At 52.9% G+C, this 18,488-nt stretch overlaps 1 protein-coding gene across 7 annotated transcripts in view; it reads right to left on the bottom strand.

The window, feature by feature from the left end:
• Positions 1-18,488, bottom strand: part of GAS8 (growth arrest specific 8) — a 48,230-nt gene that overhangs the window by 24,514 nt on the left and 5,228 nt on the right. For 2 of the 7 annotated variants that reach the window (XM_057493128.1, XM_057493129.1), the window contains exons 1-2: positions 1,531-1,954; positions 987-1,178 (exon numbers count right to left, since the gene is read on the bottom strand). The exons of 1 other annotated variant lie outside the window; for it this stretch is intronic. In XM_057493128.1, the coding sequence (XP_057349111.1) occupies positions 987-1,178; positions 1,531-1,926 (588 nt within the window). In that variant the 5' untranslated portion in view covers positions 1,927-1,954. Of the gene's footprint in view, positions 1-986; positions 1,179-1,530; positions 1,955-14,591; positions 14,716-15,442; positions 15,568-16,427; positions 16,539-18,488 lie in introns of those variants that run through there. 4 more of the 7 variants (XM_036924330.2, XM_036924329.2, XM_036924328.2 and 1 more) reach the window with 4 other exon arrangements.

Below are 18,488 nucleotides of genomic sequence, written 5' to 3'. Positions count from 1 at the left end.
GTTTAATTGTGCTATTCTCTCCACTTTTGTTTACAAATATTCTTATAAAAAATTAAAAATAAACACTGACCTCTGGATTCAGATCACCTGCTGCTTACCAGATGGGATGCCCTTGACAGGACCCCCTCTGTATCTATTTATTTACCTCTCAAATGGGCATAAGTATTAAACAACAATTACTGTTATGGTTACTATGGCTGCCTAATAGGTTTCCAAAATATAGTGGCTTTATAAAGTGACAATACCTGTTTTGCAATGAGGCCAGGACTCCACATACTCCCTGGGGGTAGCTCAAAGTTAGTCTCAGGTATGGCTATTGGTGAGACTGTAAGTCTGGCCTAACACACCCATGGCCTCTTGAGTGGCCTGGACTTCCTCACACAGGGTGGCTGGGTTCCAGGGGAGCCTTCTGAGAGGTGAACCCTCTTTATGACCCAGCCTTGGAAGTCACATGGCATCACTTCTATTGACTGGAGCAGTCACAAACTTTGTCTAGGTTCAAGCACAAGAAGTACAGATGGGGAATGTATTGATGGGAGATGGAAGGCTCTGGAAGGCATGCAGAATCAAACACCACTCTGACCATTTTGAGAAAAAACAGTCTTTCACCCCAGCTGACTCTGAGCCAGTGCCCACCCCCTGTCACAACTTCCCAGGGCAGTCATGGACTTGCTTATGTCCCCACCACTCGACCTGTAGTTCAGCTTTGTCTCTGAGAGGCCAAACTCCCCTCCTCTTGGTGTGGCACAACTACTGCAGGGGCTTGTCCTAGAGGGTCATGAAGTCACCATTAACAGCTGTAAACAGCAGTTCTGTTTTCATTTGTTTTGAAAACTACAGAAAAACAGGAAATGTTAGCCTATCTCACTTAGCGAGAGTCTCAAAGGCATGAGTTCTGTGTGACTGGAGCCGGGCTCAGCAGTGAGGGCCTTGGTGGGCTGAAGCTATATGAACCATCTGCCTTTGAAAAAACACTAAGTTCATACCCTCTGCCTTTCTCTATGGGCCTTTTTCACTCCTGGCTGGTAACAAACTCTTTCTCCCTGCTGCTTTTCATTGGTTTGCTTTGTTTTTGTGAAAGTAGAGACTGTGGCCTTGGGTTCAGGCTTCTGGCTTCCAGTGCCTGGCTGTGCAGCATTGGTCAAGTTACCCGCCTCTCTGTCGTTCAGCTTCTTCACCTGGAAAACCAGAGTACCGGCTCCTTAGGATCCCTGGGAGGATTAATGAGATACTATGCACAAGGGGCTTGTCACGGAGCCGCATTCAGCGTTTGGACGTACTACTTGGTTGAACCTTTTGTGGCTCTCAGCACACGCAGGGCGTGTCTTTCACCCCCTTGGTGCCCTCCGTGCCCACCCCAAACCCCTTACCTCCCATCCTACCCATGCCCCGCTCCCACCCCCCTCCTGTGTTTCTTCCTAGCCCTTTTCACAATCTGCAATTCGACACGACCCCTAGGGTGTTGGCACCGCCTTTACCTGCACTTTGCCCGCCCCGCGTACTCCAAGAAGCCCGGCTCCGCATAAATACCTGGGGAGAGGACGGCGGCGGGACAGTGCGCGGAGGGGTCGTGGGCACCCGCCGGGGTTGGGAGCTGCAGCGGGGCCGTGCAGGGAACGGGCGGCGGGCGGCGAGGCCACACGAGCTGTCCACTGGTACGGGTCCGAAAGGGGGCGCGCGCGGCGGGGCGGGGCGCGGCCGCACCTGTGCTGCGGGGCTGGGGAGGATGCCGAAGGGAACCCAGGCCCCGGAGCAGCTGCCCGCCCCGCCCCGCGGGCTCCTCCCCGCCGCCGCGGGCGCCTCCCGGCCGCTGCCACGGTGCGCTGCGCCGGGAGCCAGGGCCGAACCGCCGCTGCAGCTGCAGGGGCACCCGGGCCGTGTGACGACGACACCGCGCGCGCGCCTCCCAGACCCTGCTGGCCGCATGGAGCCTCCGGAGGGTGCCGACCCGGGAGGTGAGTGCGGCCCCGCCCCAGGAGCCTCCCCGGCGCCCTCCCCGCAGCGGGCCGCAGCCCCTTACCCCGACCCACTCGTCGGCTGCGCCCAGGGCCCGCGGGACACACTGGCAGCTCCGAGTGCCCGCTTCGACCCACCGGGCGGAGGACCCGGCCGGGTACACTTCCCAGGAACGGCACCGCGCTGGGCAGGGGGTCGCTGGGACCGCGTCCCCGCCCCCTTGTCCTGTGCGCTCCCGGTCCGCAAAAGTGCCTGGAGCGCTCCTAGGCGGGTGGCCCAGAGTTTCGTCCTGGACCTTTCCCAGCGCAGTCGGTGATCCGGCGATGGGCCATGTAGGGGCCTGGATTTGGGGTCCGGGTCGGCGAGGCCCTCCTGGCCACGTTCCGCTTTGTTTGCCCCAGACCCACAACCTGGGTCTACGGCAGGGAGGGCCGCAACCGAGATCCTGCAAGGCTCGGGGCTGAGCTAGAGCCTGGGGTGGGGGTAGCGGGAGCAGCATGCGGGGAGACCCGCGCCTGCAGGGGTTGACAGTCTGGGCGAGGCCCAGGGACGCACACATGTGGGAGGGCAGGTGTGCACGGAGTGACCCCCACCCCCCACCCCCGCCTCGGGACGCTTACGGTTAAGATCCTCCGGTAGCTCTTCGCCTTTGGATTCTTGTCCCAGACAGGGTGGCAGCTGGTAATGGGAAGAAAGCCCTGGGACCCCCACCCAACACCCTGAGCCTTTCCAGGGGGTATTTGCAGGTGCCACCCGCCTAGAAACTGTTCCTCCACCTGCCTGTCCAAGCGCCAGTTGCATCCTGGGTTTCCTGAAGGTCGCATCACAGGGCACTAGTAACCCCTGACTACACAGGAACTGGCTGGGGTCTCCCAGTCACACTATTGGCCTTCCCTGGAGACCTAAAGGCTGGCCCTGGGACAGGGCCATTAGCAGTGGGTCCACCCACTGCTTCGCAGTCTGAGTTAGGTACATTCCACACAGCGGTCTGGAGGCCCTTGCCACCCTCCCTGCCAGCACCACCACACACACCAGGAGCTAGTGGGTGTGAGTTTTCTTTGTCATTTGTGGGAGTGACCAGCTTTTTTACACTATTGGCAGTCCCAGGACCCTGGGGCTTCCCAGTGGCAGATTTCAGGAATGTGAAGGTGGAAAGACTAGAAAGCAAGGGCCAGGGAGCGCAGAGTTGGGAGACATGGACAAAGCATCTGGGCCCTCTTAGTATCCACTTCTGTCCATGGAGACGGCTACACTTCCTGCACGACTGTGGGAGCCTGAGCGAGGTGGTGGAGGAAGGAACTCGGAAGAGGGCCTTGACAACTCATTTTTCTTAATGTCACCTACTCATTCATTCCAGGTAGACCTGCATTTACCAGCTACCTGCTCTGTATACTCTGTGTAGGCAGGCGGGTCGGGTTGGGGACACAAAAGCAGCAGACGGGGCCATACCCAGGATTCCCATTCTTCTTACCCTGTAGCCATTTCCTGCCCACACAGTAGGCTGATCACCCCGTGGCATCTCTTGAGGTCATGTGTGGGTGTGACTGTCATTATTTTAGGTCACTAACTTTTGAAATTTTTATTTTGGTGAGTGTGGAGCACACAGAAAAGTATAACAGTATGGTAAAGCCTGTGGGCCACCTCCCAGCCTGCTCAGCCAGACCACCACCATCCCTGCACTGGTATTTGTAGCAAATTAGACATATTAGCTCAAATTATCTCTGAAAGATAAGGTTTTTATAGAGCATAATTAAAATGCCATTTTTGCACCTAAATGAACAATGATTTCTTAATGTCGAAGCATGCAAACTTGGGGTTAAGAAGCTGGGGGTGGGTGGGGGTAAGAGGGACCCTAACTGGTGCTTTTGAAAAACCAAGGTTTTGACCCACCCCACTTCCAAGTCTGCTCCATGGCCACAGGGATAGAGAGGCCATGGTGCTGTGGTCAGGAGGCCGTGCCCAAACAGGGCCCACCCAGCATCTTCCAAAGTTTGAATCCAGGAACAAGGCACTGGGGAGATGGGATGTGGGTGAACCCCACCTCTGTGACCATTTCTCCTTCCACACAGCCATTTTTTTTAATGATATTCATTCTTCCTTAATTTGCTCATGCATTCATTGGGTACAGAGCACCTCTTAGCTGCTCAGGGTAAAGCCCTGGGCGCAGAGCAAGGACTTGAGATTTGGGCCAAGCTCTCAGTACCGATGTGCTGGAAAATAGGTCAGCAGCATATTCACAAGAAAACCCTCTCTTAGCCACTCCTATGAGCAGTTGGCCCTGGGAGACAGAACTGTGGCACCACAAATGCAGTCCCCCCACAGGCACTGTTTCCATGAGGGCAGCAGTAGCTGTGGCAGGAGACTGGGGGCCTCAGTCCCTTGGTAGGGCCCCTGCCAGGCATTGCTGTCCCACACCCTGACCTTCCTGGGGTATCAAACACCCACTTACCTCTGCCCTGACACAGCTCACTGAGCCTGCAGCTTGGCAAGGCCCAGCTCCCCCAGCTCACGTCCGCTGTGTGATCGCTCTGTCACACCCACAAAGAGCAGCAGATCTCGCCTGTGGAGAGTGTTCCTTCCTCCTCCCAGAGCTTGTTGAGAGGGCACGAGGCAGACCTGGGTGATTCCTGCACGACCATTTAGTAACTAAGGGTAGGTTCTTGGGTTAATTTGTTCAATAGACATTTGTGGGACACTAGAACCAAGCTTGGGCCCCAAAGCTCTTGCTTCTCAACCCAGCCTCTCCCTGAGCCAGGGGCACACAGATGTCAGTGAATGTCCTAAGTCATCCTGGCCTGGGCACCTCAACTCTAATCAACCTGTTTGTTCCCACTGAGGATTTCTATAAAAATTGAGATACAACTGGCATACCATAAAATTAACCCTTTGTAAGTACACATTCTATTTTTCCTGTATTCACAAAGCTGTGCAGCCATCACCACCATCTAGTTTTAGAATACTTTCATCACCTCCAAAGGAAACCCTGTACCCATTAGCAGTCACTCCCCACTCCACACCCCAGCCTCTGTCACCAGCTGATCTACTTTCTCTGGGTTTTCTAATCTACTTTTACACTCTGTAGATTTGCCACCTCCGGTCATTCCATGAAGATGGAATTAAAATGTGGCCTTCTGTGACTGGCTTCTTGCACTCACGTTTTCCATGTCCATCCATGTTGAAGTGTCACATGCCAATTTCTGTGGCTGAGTAATATATGCCAGTGCACGCAAAGACCACATTTTGTTTATCCATCATCTGTTGATGGACATCCAAGTGTTTGTGTGTCCTCTGCTTTCATTTCTCTTGGGCATAATGTAGGCGTGGGATTGCTAGGCTGTGTGCTGAGGAGCCACTGGACTCTTTTTCTGCAGTGGCTACACCACCTTCTATGCTAAGATCAATCTTGTCCCTTCCCAGGCACTCAGAACCTCATGTCCCTGGCATCTGTTTTGACATTTTGATTCTTAATCTTCTATTTCCATCACATTCTTCCAGACAAAAGTGTCCTTGATGGCAAAAGTTGTATCTTCTGCTTTTTCTTCCCCCCAGAGCTTTGACACAGGCCAAGACACCAGCCTTTATAGACTACAGACCATACTACTGCCAAGGGAAAGGGGAAAGAATAAAATAAACAGGCACATGGTGACTTCAGTAGTCCAGGTGCACCGTGTTCACCTGACGGGGGGACTTTCTCTGTATCACGAATGTTGAAATTGGATAACATGTGCTTCTTACAGTCAGCACGACAGGGACCATCCAAGGCCCCTGGACTCCAGGATATATAATGATGGAGGAGAAGTGTGAGGTCCTTCCCCCACCATTTCAGCACCCACAGAGTTTGTTCTTCCTACCTGGGCTGTCCCATAAAAACGTGGGGAGATGCTGTGCTCCTCAGCTCAAAACTTCTCAGCGCCTTTTCCCAGCTCACTAGAGCAGCAGCCCAAGTCCTGCCTTTGACCAGTGCGTGTCCCACCCTCACCCACACCCCAGCAGCTCCCCAGATGCAGTCAAGCCCCACCTCAGGACCTTGTTGGTGCTGTCTCTCTCCCACACACCAGACCCTCCCAACAGAACGGCCCCCACTGCTCCCCATCAGTGTACACAACTGAGAGGGCAGGAATTATCGCAGACTTGGCAGACAGGAAATCTTTGTTGACTGAATGAATACGTGAATGTGTGCCATTTGTCTAGATGAGGGCCTCTCCAGTGACAGGGGTGTGACCAGAGACCCCACTCTGTCCCACATTCAGGTCTTCCACCTGAGTGTGGGCACAGGATCAGGGGGCCCCCCCTTCCTCGGCTGCTCCCATCCCCATGCCACGACCTGGGAATGTGAGGCTCACAGGTGGCACCTGAGAGTGCTGGGGACAGGCTGAGCCACTCAGGGCTTTACCTCTAACATGCAAAACGCAGCTCCCCCTTCATTGCAGGCGGGTGGAGAATGCTGGGACTGGCAGCCATTGTCAATACAGTTATTAACCAACCCAGAGCCACCTCCCCAATGTGGAGGCTCCAGACAGATGGCAGCCCCTGCTGAGCTCCCAGCCCAGACAGTCACCCACCACCAAAGGTCACATGTGTGGAAGCATCTCAGAACTGTGGCCACCGCACACTCCTGTCACACACACTCAGGGTCACACACAACCAGAACTGCTGTGCCACCCTCCCCTTGTGTGCTGCAGAGTAAGGGCTCCCCAAGGGTTTCCTTGATCCTTGACCCCTGCCCCTCAGCAGCTGATCTGAGGTTGGAGGCAGAGGTCCCTGCTCACCCCAGCTCAGAGCACGTCTGCATCACACCTCTGGTGCCCCTCTAGGTGGGAAGCATCCTTGTCCTAGGCAGGCCAGGACACTGTAGGTGTAATCAACCCTTCCCTGCACGGAAGCTCAGAAGCCACTTCCAAATGTGGTTGAGAGGCAGAAACCGGATCCCCTGAGCCTCGGTCCAGACAGGCTGGCCCCAAGCACCATGATGACAGCACACTTCCCAGGGGGGCTGGTGCCCACACGGGGAGGCTCAGAAAGCTCTGCAGCTGCAGCTCAATGTCACCATCATCCCACTCAGCTGGGGACCCTCCAGACCCACATGTCCCACTGGGCAAGACAAGCTGCTGGCTACACTGCTTGGGGGGGGGGGCAGGCAGCTGTCAGCAGCGGGGCCCCAACCGGGCCCCGTTGGCACAACACTCGAGGCAGCTGCTCCCACGACCCCGTCCCACAGCCTGCTCAGCACGTGTGTGCCAGATGGGGGCCTGAGGCGGTGGAGCCCTGCCAGCAGGCACGGGAGGGCATGTGTTCACTCAGGTCCAACTGGCACCTGTTCAGCTGGAGGGCTGTGGGGAGGGGCTGTGGGTGAGCCAAGATGTCCCTCCTCAGGGACTCTACGGCTGCATGGGGGGAGTGAAAGGGTCACGTAACTGCAGAGGGAGAGATGCTGGTGGGTTCTGGGACACGCTGAGGAGCTGGTAGGAGGTGGAAGGATGTAAGCTGAGCACAGAACTGGCAGTGGTCCCATCTCTGAGCAGCAATCTCCACCATGCTGATATTCAATGGGCCTCCAGCTATCACCTGACAAAAAACTGTGAAATATATAAAATGAGCAATGGTAACTCTGAAAATAAATTGCATAGAAATGAAGGAACATTCTCCAGTCATCAGGTAGATCGGTGGCGAGGGGTGCCTGCCACTTCCCAACTCTATAGCCCTCTTACCATAAGAACATACTATTTTGATGTCAAACATAAAGTTTTTTGTTTTGATTACACAATCACATGAACAATATTGTGGTTACTACTAGATTCCCCCCATTATCAAGTCCCCACCACATACCCCATTACAGTCACTGTCCACCAGCGTACTAAGATGCTGTAGAGTCACTACTTGTCTTCTCTGTGCTATACTGCCCTCCCCGTGCCCCCCCACTACATTATGTGTGCTAATTGTAATGCCCCTCATTCCCCTTCTCCCTCCCTTCACACCCACCCTCCCCAGTCCCTTTCCCTTTGCCAACTGTTAGTCCATTCTTGGGTTCTGTGATTCTGCTGCTGTTTTGTTCCTTCAGTTTTTCTTTGTTCTTATACTCCACATATGAGTGAAATCGTTTGGTGCTTGTCTTTCTCCGCCTGGCTTATTTCACTGAGCATAATACCCTCTAGCTCCATCCATGTTTTGTTGCAAATGGTAGGATTTCTCTTCTTATGGATGAATAATATTCCACTGTGTATATGTACATCTTCTTTATCCATTCATCTATTGATGGACACTTAGGTTGCTTCCATTTCTTGGCTATTTTAAATACTGCTGTGATAAACATGGGGGTGCATATGTCTTTCTGAAACTGGGATCCTGCATTCTTAGGGTAAATTCCTAGGAGTGGAATTCCCGGATCAAATGGTATTTCTATTTTTAGTTTTTTGAGGAACCTCCATACTGCTTTCCACAATGGCTGAACTAGTTTACATTCCCACCAGCAGTGTTAGGAGGGTTCCCCTTTCTCTGCATCCTTGCCAGCATTTGTTGTTCCTAGTCTTTTCTAACTGGCCATCCTAACTGGTGTGAGGTGCACCATATCTCATTGTGGTTTTAATTTGCATTTTCCTGATAATTAGTGATGTGGAGCATCTTTTAATGTGCCTCTTGGCCATCTGAATTTCTTCTTTGGAGAAGTGTCTGTTCATATCCTCTGCCTACTTTTTAATAGGGTTATTTGCTTTTTGGGTGTTGAGACATGTGAGTTCTTTATATATTTTGGATGTTAACCCCTTGTCGGATATGTCATTTACAAATATATTCTTGCATACTGTAGGATGCCTTTTTCTTCTGCTGATGATGTCCTTTGCTGTACAAAAGCTTTTTAGCATGATGTAGTCCCATTTGTTCATTTTTTATTTTGTTTCCCTTGCCCAAGGAGATGCATTCAGGAAAAAGTTGCTCATGTTTATATTCAAGAGATTTTTGCCTATGTTTTCCTCTAAGAGTCTTATTGTTTCATGACTTACATTCAGGTCTTTGATCCATTTTGAGTTTACTTCTGTGTAGGGGTTAGACAATAATCCAGTTTCTTTTGCATGTAGCTTTCCATTTTGGCAACACCAGTTGTTGAAGAGGCTGTCATTTCCCCATTGTATATCCATAGCTCCTTTATCATATTAATTGATCATATATGTTTGGGTTTATATCTGAACTCTCTAGTCTGTTCCATTGGTCTGTGGGTCTGTTCTTGTGCCAGTACTAAATTGTCTTGATTACTGAGGCTTTATAGTAGAGCTTGAATTCAGGGAGCCTAATCCCCCCCACTTTATTCTTCTCAGGATTGCTTTGGCTATTCAGTGTGTTAAACATAACATAGGTTTTTAAAAGCAGTCCACAGAGGACAGACTGGTGAGAACAGGGGCTGTTCTGGAGTAAAAGGACCAAAGGGAAGGAAATGCCAGAGTGGCCATTGGTCCCTCAGTTGGACAAAAAGCAGAGACATGTGACAGTGTCCTTCCATCTCCTTGTGCACAGGAGGCAGCCAGTGCCCCATGGAGAGGACCAGCCTCCTCAGAAAAGTACCCCCTGCCCCTCATCTGGGATCCTGGACCAAGGCCATCACAGGCACTGCTGGTCACTGCCCAAGGCCTCAAAGGAGGGCTCCATGAGCCACATTCACAAGCCCTCCATGCCTAAATCCTGGGGGCGGGCATGTGGGATCTCCTAGATCCCCTCCCAATTAATGCCCTTCTCACTCTGTTGCAGAAATAGTTAACAAGGTTGAGGTGCCACAGGCTGTCCTGGGCACCACAGCCCATGGGACAGGGGACTGCTGCCCCTCACCTGTGGCCGAGGAGGAGGTGGGCATCCCTGTAGCTGCGCCGGGGCTCCTGCAGGTCACGGAGAGGAGGCGTGAGTATGGCTGATCAGCCCTGCATGCTCCATGATGACCCATGAGCCCCCTGGGAAATGGGGGAGGGGTCCATGTCCTTTCCAAACTTTCCCCCAGGTGTGGGCGGGTCCTGAGCTCTTACAGTGATGGCCCGGTGGACCTCATTATAACACCTATAAAACGGGGGCCTCCAGTTTTTTGTGTGTGGAAAGCAGACTTGGGTCTTAGTCTGACCCATCGTATCCTGAATGCACTGGGCTTTACCCAGGATTCAGGCTCTTATTGAGCCTCAAGGAGCCCTCGGTGGGGAAGCTGCATGGATGACTGCCCTCCCCTCCCACCAGAGCCACTGAGCAGCGTCTCCTCCCTGGAGGTGCACTTTGACCTCCTGGACCTCACCGAGCTGACGGACATGTCTGACCAGGAGCTAGCCGAGGTCTTTGCCGACTCAGACGATGAGAATCTGACCAGCGAGTCCCCAGGAGGTGGGGCTTGCGTTGGGGGCACGGCAGGTGGTTGTGGGATACCCTGGGCCTGAAACCAGCAAACAGTGCTCCCTGCAAACCCCTATATTTTAAAATAATTTTTTCTCAAATGTGTTTATATAAGTATTTCTCACCATAGCACTATTTAACATTTCTGCATGTTACGCATCTATTTGCCCCACTTTAAGGAGCCTTTCTCCTGTTACAGCTACCCCTCCTCAATTTTACTTTGCAAACACCAATAAAAGACCAAAGCCACAGCTCCATGGAACGCAGAAGTTACTAAATGTGAACTTAAATCACAATCAGACCAAGAGCAAGAGGAGGTGGCATTCCCAGCCCCAGCCCCTCCCCTCCGCCTAGCCCTGATTTGGTTTGGCCCAGGACCCACCTGAAGGCCTCTGAAGCAACAAGGCAGCCAGTGGGAGGCACAGAGCCTGAGCCCTGGGAGGGCGGGGGGAGCGGGGCAGCTGGCCGCTTGGGGCCAGGCTCACACCCAGAGCAAGGCCTCTGCTGCACGAGGACCTCCTCGGGATATCAGGAAAGCCCCTGCCCCGGCTACACCCAGACCCACACATCTGCATTGCTGGTGGCCTGGCATCTATGCTTCTCAGCACCCAGGGCACCCGATGTGCAACCAGACCCTGTGCTGGAGGCACACAAGAGCCCAGTCCAGTAACTACAGGAGTGACCCTGGACCCCAAGCCACGCTCACCCCACCCATGTTCCCACCAGGCCCACACCTACTGCCCCGGGCAAGTTGTCTACGCTCCCCGTCCTGGACACGAACCAGGCCTGAGCAGAACCGCGAGAAGCAACCTCTTGGTGATCCTGAGCGGCATTCAGCGACTGTGGACACGCTTCTCACGGTGGAGAGGCCCAAGGAGGACTAAGCCAGCCAGTCCGCCCAGGGTCAAGGCAGAGCAAACACGAACAGCCCTGGCCCCGCAGACACTCCACCCGCCCCACATGGCCCCAGCACAAGCACACCCAGTGGCCTTATGTCCAGCTCCGTCCTGGTCCCTGGGTCATAGGCAACAACCAGGGGTGAGACAGGAGTGGCCTGGGCTTGTTGGGAACTTCTGTCTGCTGGACTGGTGCTCTGTCACAAGATTCCCAGGTTGGGGACGGGGAAGGGGATCTAAGTTGGTGAGAGCTGCTCTGCAAACCCTCTGGGGCGGTCTCATGTACAGCCATTCCAAGTACCACCATGGATGCTCTGCTGTCCGGCCAAGTATGTGGGTGGAGGAGTCCTGCAAACCACCACCTTAATTTTAATCCTGTTCCCTTCCTGCCACCCAGGCATCAGGCGGCACCAGGACCCACTCACTCCCCAGGCCCTAAGACCCTGGTTGTCCTGGTCCCTGTATGACAGCTGGGCCCACCCCCCTCAGCTCAGAATACCAAATATGGCACGACTGCCTGACTGCTAGCCATGGGGAGGGGCAGCCAGGGTTTGTCCTCTTCCCATCCCTCACCTGTAACACCTCCCCACAGCTCATGGGGTCTGTGTCCCTGGCTAGAATCCTGGCCTGGCCTGGAGCAACCCCCAGACCCCAAGTTAAGGACTAGGTTCAGCTGCTCCCAATGCTGCTTTTTATGTGCTAAGGAACAGAATAGATTTCTGGTCTGATAGCAAGTCTGAGAAAGAATTTAAAATAAATGTGTAAGCTTGCTTTTTGTCCACAGGCCAACCTGTTCCCCACTGAAAGATTTCTGGGGAAGGAACACGGGCTCTTCTGTGGAAGCCCTGGACACACACAGGCCAATGTGCCCAGCTAAAGGCAAGTCAATCCCAGGAAAAAGGGCCTCAGAAATGTAGGAGTCTGCCTCCCACAACAGGGCCTGGGGGACACTGCCTACTCCCTCCACACGGGAAGAGCAACGCAGTCAAGAATCTCCTTAAACCAGGCCTATAACCATATGGGCAGCTGCTTGCCCCGACCTCACCGCGGTGCGGGGGGAGGGTCTTCCCTGCCCAATTTCCATCCTTCCTGCTGCAGCTTCTGCAGAGCCCATTTTCAGAAAGTGAGATTAAAGTGTCACCCCATCTGAAGGCCCCCTTGTCTCTTCTTTGAGCTGGCATCAGGACCCAGAGTGAGTGCCGAGGATGGGGAGCTGGCAGCTGTGGGAGCCAAGCTCTGCACATCCTTCAGCTGAAACCACCGGGTGCACCACTGTGCAGCACTTGGCTGCTTATCTGGGTCACATTCCAGGGACGAGTGCCCTGATTCCTAGCATTAAGGAGGTGAGCATCTGCCCACACAGGAGCCCTGACCCAGAGCAGGCTCCCGGGAGCTCCAGGCCCACAACAGCAGGACTATTCACAAGGAGGCAGGACCCGTCGGTGAGCAGGGCAAGGACAGAGCCAGAACCCCAGCCATTTTCATCACCCATTAACAGGGGCCCAGGGACAGGCCCTGGGCACCGTGGCAGGCAGTTCCTCCCAGTGGGCTCTCTCAGGAGGGAAGATTCTCGACCCAGGAACAACTCAAAGCCCACAAAGCGTGCACCCAGGTAACACGATGGCCCAGAGTGAGAAGCGTGAAGGAGCTAAGACCTGTGGGAACAGGGAATCCTCAGGTGGGGCCAGGGATGTGCCCTGGACCCCAGGAGGAACTGCAACCAGCCAAAAAAGGGACAGCCCCCAGGCTCTGGCTGTGAAGGGGCATTCCTGGGTCAAGGGGAGCACCCCCACCTCCATCAGAGGCAGGACCCAAGCAGCTCAGCTAATGGAGGCTAAGCTTGGTAGAGGCTACATTACAGAGTGAGCCCTGGAGATTTAAAACTCAACAATACAAGTTTTACAAATGGTGAAAGTTTAAAGTGCTTGCTGCAGGCTGGAAATTGTATTTTTGAAGCCAACAAAGGATTTGGGAAATTTTAGACCAAATCCCAGTGTCTGGTCTCGGCCAGGCAGAGCAGGGGGCATGTGCGGCAGCAAGTGGGCCATCCCTGCTCCTGGGCAAGCACCTGAGGACCCCCCGAGGAGCAGTTGGGGTGAGCACAGCGGTGTCCCCAGGGTCTCGGGCTGCCCTGGGCAATCCAGACATTCTCCCACCACCTGAAGGCAGTGGCAGACGCCCCATCCCTGCTGTGACTCTGTCGTCCCAGAGAGGCAGGCTGCACGCTGGGGCACTCCACTAGGTTATGCTCCAGGACCAACTAAACAATTCTAAGGCATCAGAAATTGAGAGCGCACAACCCAGAGCTGGCCTTCCGCCTGTGGCAGCTGCCCAGCACCAGGAAGGGGGCCAATCAATTGGCAGCCACAGGCCTCTCCACATGCAGCCCAGAGCCACCCTGGGCTGTGGGGGCCAAGCCTCCCGGCTCACCCAGACCCTCCCTCTCTGTGGTTCTGACAGATTGGACCCAGACACACCCTGGTGGTAAGGCCCCTGGACCAAGACATGGGCTGCGTCCTGCTGAGGAAACTGGGCTTCCTCCTCGCCTGGGGCCCACATTAGAGACTCCCTCAGCTCCCCTCCCCGCCCCCACCAGAACCACACACCTGTGAGAAATCTTGAGTTTCATCCATAATGACTGACAGGCCTTCCACCACCCAAATAGCTCTTTTGAAGACCTAATACTTTCCCTTGATAACTGGCTTATATTTTCCTTTTTTTTTAAATCTGCCACCCCACCATTTTCTGAACTGAGCCAAAACCACCTCTGCTCGGGGCCAGGAAGGCGACTGGCACAAACATTGGTAACAAGGCCTTGCCCTGACCTGCCCACCACCCACCTCACTGGAGGCCCATGAGGGCCCTACTCAGGGCTCCTAGGGCAGAGGCTGAGCTCCAGTGGCTGTCCTCCCCTCTGACTCCGACACCAACCCTGGGAACAGCGTCCAGGCTTCCTGCACAGTGGGGCACATTCAGAGAGAATACAGATGCCCTTAAGGGTAAAACACCTACTTGCAGTCAGCATGAGCTTTAATTCGTTTCTGCAGGCTCCTGGCAGCTGCTTTCAAGGCCATAGTCAATGTGCCAGACTCTAGTGTGCCCCATCTCCCACCCCTGGTTCCAGGCCCTCGGAACCTCAGAAAGGGACATGTCCTTCTCCAGGCAGCCGGTGCCTTCCATCAACTCCTCACAGCCAGCCTTCCCCACAAAGAGCAGTGGGCCTAGCAGCTCCACTATGTCAGCCTTCTTCAGCACCTCTTTCTCCAGCAGGAGTCTGCCCACCTAGAAATCACAGCTTCTCTCAGCCACTCCCCAGACAGCAGGCACCACCAAAGGCACCCCATGAGGGCTGACACTTGCCAACTGGGATCCTGCCCTAATCACCTTGTCCACCTGCTCCCAGCACCGCTGTCAGGGCGAGGATCTGCGCATGGGCGAAGCTGACGAGGTGCGGAGGGAAGTCGAAGGACACCTGGCCCAGCTTCTCGCTCACCCCAAACTGCACAATCTCGAAGAGAGCAAGGAGCTAAGGGTGAGGCTAGCCGCACTTGGCCAGAGTCCCCCAGCGGGAACACCAAACTTCACCAGGGCATAGGCACTTTAGGTGACCTTCCTCAAGTCATCCTGGGCCACCATAATCCACCCAAAGAACAGCTGCTTGGCCACCCTGCCCCCCCAGCATGGTACACATGCAGCCACAGAGCTGCTCCCGTGTGCACGGGGACAAGCACAGGGCAAAGCTGCAGCCTCTGTCCTGAGGGACAGCAGACACCTGCAAGGCATAGGCAGGCACCCTCATCACCGCCATCCCAGAGCAACCTCGCATAGGAGAGGGGACCCCTGGGCCCCATCCCCTGAGTGTAGCCCTGAAGATTAACAGAAACCACCTCCACCCCGTCTGTCCCAGGCAAGTCCTACAGGAAGCCTGCAATGCTTAGGAGTGAGGCGGGTTTGACATCACACTTCTAAGGTGTCAGGTGTCCAGCATCCAGACCCCATCCAGAATCTACACTCTCCCTTGCCCTCCCACCCTCCCAGGAATCTTTCGACAAATTCTTTTGACCATTACATTCTTTCAGAAGTAAAAGGGCCACCAACTAACTGTATGTACCATGAGGCTGCAAACAGCCACCTGGGTGAGGTGGGCACCCAGACCCAAGAGGCCAAGGATGAGCTGGGATGGGAGGTGGCCCCAAAAGTCTCACTACAAACACACAAGGGGGCAAGAGACTGACCTTCAGCAGGGGTCCGCGAGCTCCAGGAATGATCCACCACCACACGTCCAGACACTGTGGTCTCACTGGGCTGCAGGACCTGCATTTCCTTCTACAGCTGACAAATCAAATTCCAGGGCAAGAGACTAAGGAGGAACAGGGAGCTGGGAGGTGGGTGCCATGCGCCCACTCTCCATTTTGCTCATTCAGGACAGACCGAAGGCTTGTCTGCTCCACACACTCTCCTCAGGCCCAATGCATTGCCTGACCCTCCATGCCAGACACTGAGCTACCCTCTGCCCGGCTGCCCACCTCTGACAATGGCATAACAACCCTCAGCAGCAGACTGCTTCAGGAAACCCACATTCAGCCCACGGATTTAGCTACTTTCTATGGCCTGACCAGTGAGGCCAGAAGCATGGAGAGACAAAAGGCACATATTTGTGCTGAGCCCCACTCCCATTGGGCAGCTTACTAGAGGCGCCAGGACATCCTCAAGCTGTGGTGACGGCCATGGGCTTCCCTTCTGTGCACTCCATCCCTGAGCAAAGCTACATGACACAGCCAGGCCATGAAGGACACCTCCGTGAACTGTCCCCAGGAAGGCACTTGGGTGACCCTTACCTGCTGCTGGCTACAGCTCTGAGCTGAGCTGCAGATGGGAGGCCAGGCAGCTGACCCCACGAGGACACACACATGCACTAGCATCCAGGGTGCTGCCCCAGCAGGGGCCCTGGGGTGGTCCTGCAGCATTCTCAAGGAAGCTCCCAGGAAGCCCTCCCTCATCTGCAGTCAGCATCCAAACCTGGGTCTCATCAAGTGCCCCAGAGGTCCCATACCTGCTGAGATTCTAAATGTAACTCCAGAAGAGGCACAGAAGGTACTGGCAGATCCCAAGTCCCAAATTTTGGTTTGGAAAACTGTCCACAGTTGCTGTGGGCTATAAAGTACACTACAGGACACCTGTGAAGTGTGAGCTTGCCCCCGCCCAGGGCTGCCTGCTCACCTCCGAGGACTCTCTCAATGGCCTGCTCAAAGCACTTCTCCTCAACAAAGGGACACAGGAGGCGGGTGGCGATCAGGGCTGCTTTGTGGCAAACACGACACATATCAGCCCCTGACCCAGGAAAAGAGAACAGAGGGCATTCGTGCCCTGGGGCAGTCTTACAGGAAAGCCTCCAGCAGAGACCAGAGCTACACCTGGATGAAGAACTACAGGCAACAGAACCACTGGACCAGTCGCTATTGTTTTCAGGCATGCTTCTTTGTTAAATTACTTATTGAGGTATCATTTGTTTAACACAAAATTCACCCATTTTAGGTGTACATTTCAAAGACTTTTTAAATGAACCAATTTGTGCAAGTATTGCCCTAATCTCACTTTAGATGTTTTCCATCACCTATAAACATGCTATATCTGTTATGGTTAATTGATATACCCACCTCTAGCCAACCACTGTGCCTCCATGGATCTGTCTGTCCTGGCATTTCATAAAAATGGGATCTTTTGTGTCCTGGCTCTTTCATTTGGCACACAGATTCATCCACATTGTAGCGTCTCAGGACTTCTCTACAGTTCAGTATGTATGTACCTTTTATTCATCCATCCATGCGCTGATCCATCATCCCCTTGGCTATTTATTATGAATGATGCTGCTGTGAACATTCATGTATAAGTCTGTGTGACATGTTCTCCATTCTCTTGGGTAGATATGTAGGAGTGGAATTGTTGGGTCATATGATAAGCTGTATTTTACTTTTTGAAAAACCACCAAAATGATTTCCCAGCTGCACCATTACATTCCCACCAGGAACATATAAAGATTCCCATTTCTCTGCATCCTTGCAAACTACTCTGTCTGTCTTCTATGGCTATCCTGTATATGTGATGTGGGATCTCACTGTGGTTTTGATTTGCATTTTCCTACTTAGCATATTTTCATGTGCTTCTTGACCATTTGTGCATCTTCCTTGGAAAAAATGTCTATTCAAATCCTTTCCCCATTTTAAACTGGTTTCTTTATATATTCTGGATCCTAGACCCTTATCAGACTCATGATTTCCAAATACTTTTCCCATTCTGCAAACTGACTTTTCACTTTATCAATAATGTCCTTTGATCAACAAAATACTTTAGCAAGTCCAATTTTTCATTCGTTGCTCATATTTAGGAAACCACAGCCAAATCCTAGGTCATGAAGATTTTCTCCCATATTTTCTTGTAAGAGCTTTATAGTTTTAGCTCTTAACTTTAGGTCTTTTATCCATTTTTAGTTAAACTTTTATATATGGTGTAAGGACCCAATTTCCTTCTTTTGCATGTCGATCTCCAGTTGTCCAAAAACCATTTGTTGAAGAGACTCTACTTTTCCCACTGAATTTTCTTCACACCCTCAACAAACATCAGCTAACCAGAGATGTACAGCCTTTCATCCGGACTCTAGATTTTGTTCTATGCGTCTGTGTCTAACCTTGTGCCAGTAGCATTATTTTGTTCACTGGACCTTTGTAGTAAGTTTTGAACACTTACACTCAACTCCATTCCTCTTTTATAAGACTGGCTACTCAGGCCCCTTGAGGTCCCTTGTGAATTTTAGGACCAGCTCTTCCATTACTGGCTTCAATTACGATACAAACACTCTGCTCCTATACACCTTCTTCCTTTCATCTTTATATTGTCACAGATTACACCTTTTCACATTGTTTGCCCATTAATATAGACTGGTCATTATTACATACTTGCCTTTTAAATCACGTGGTAATAAAGAGGAGTTACAAACCAAAAATACAGTAATACTGGCCTTTTTTATTAACCTAAGCACCCCCTTTTACCAATAACCTGTATGTTTTCAAGCAACTTCAGGGTACTGGCTGGTGTCCCTTCATTTCAGCCTGAAGGGCTCCCTTTAGCATTTCTTGTCAGGCAGGTCTAAATATAATGAACTCTCTCAACTTTCTTAAAATCTGGAGATGTCTTAATTTCCCCTTCATTCTTCAAATGAAGGACAGACTTGCCAGATACAGAATTCTTGGCCGACAGTTTTTCCCTTCGGCACCTTGAATACAC

This window comes from Manis pentadactyla, chromosome 15 (assembly GCF_030020395.1).
Source record: "Manis pentadactyla isolate mManPen7 chromosome 15, mManPen7.hap1, whole genome shotgun sequence".
In the NCBI taxonomy this organism is placed as follows: domain Eukaryota; kingdom Metazoa; phylum Chordata; class Mammalia; order Pholidota; family Manidae; genus Manis; species Manis pentadactyla.
The sequence above is the reverse complement of the archived record's forward strand: the minus strand, read 5'-3'. Positions and strand labels throughout refer to the sequence as shown.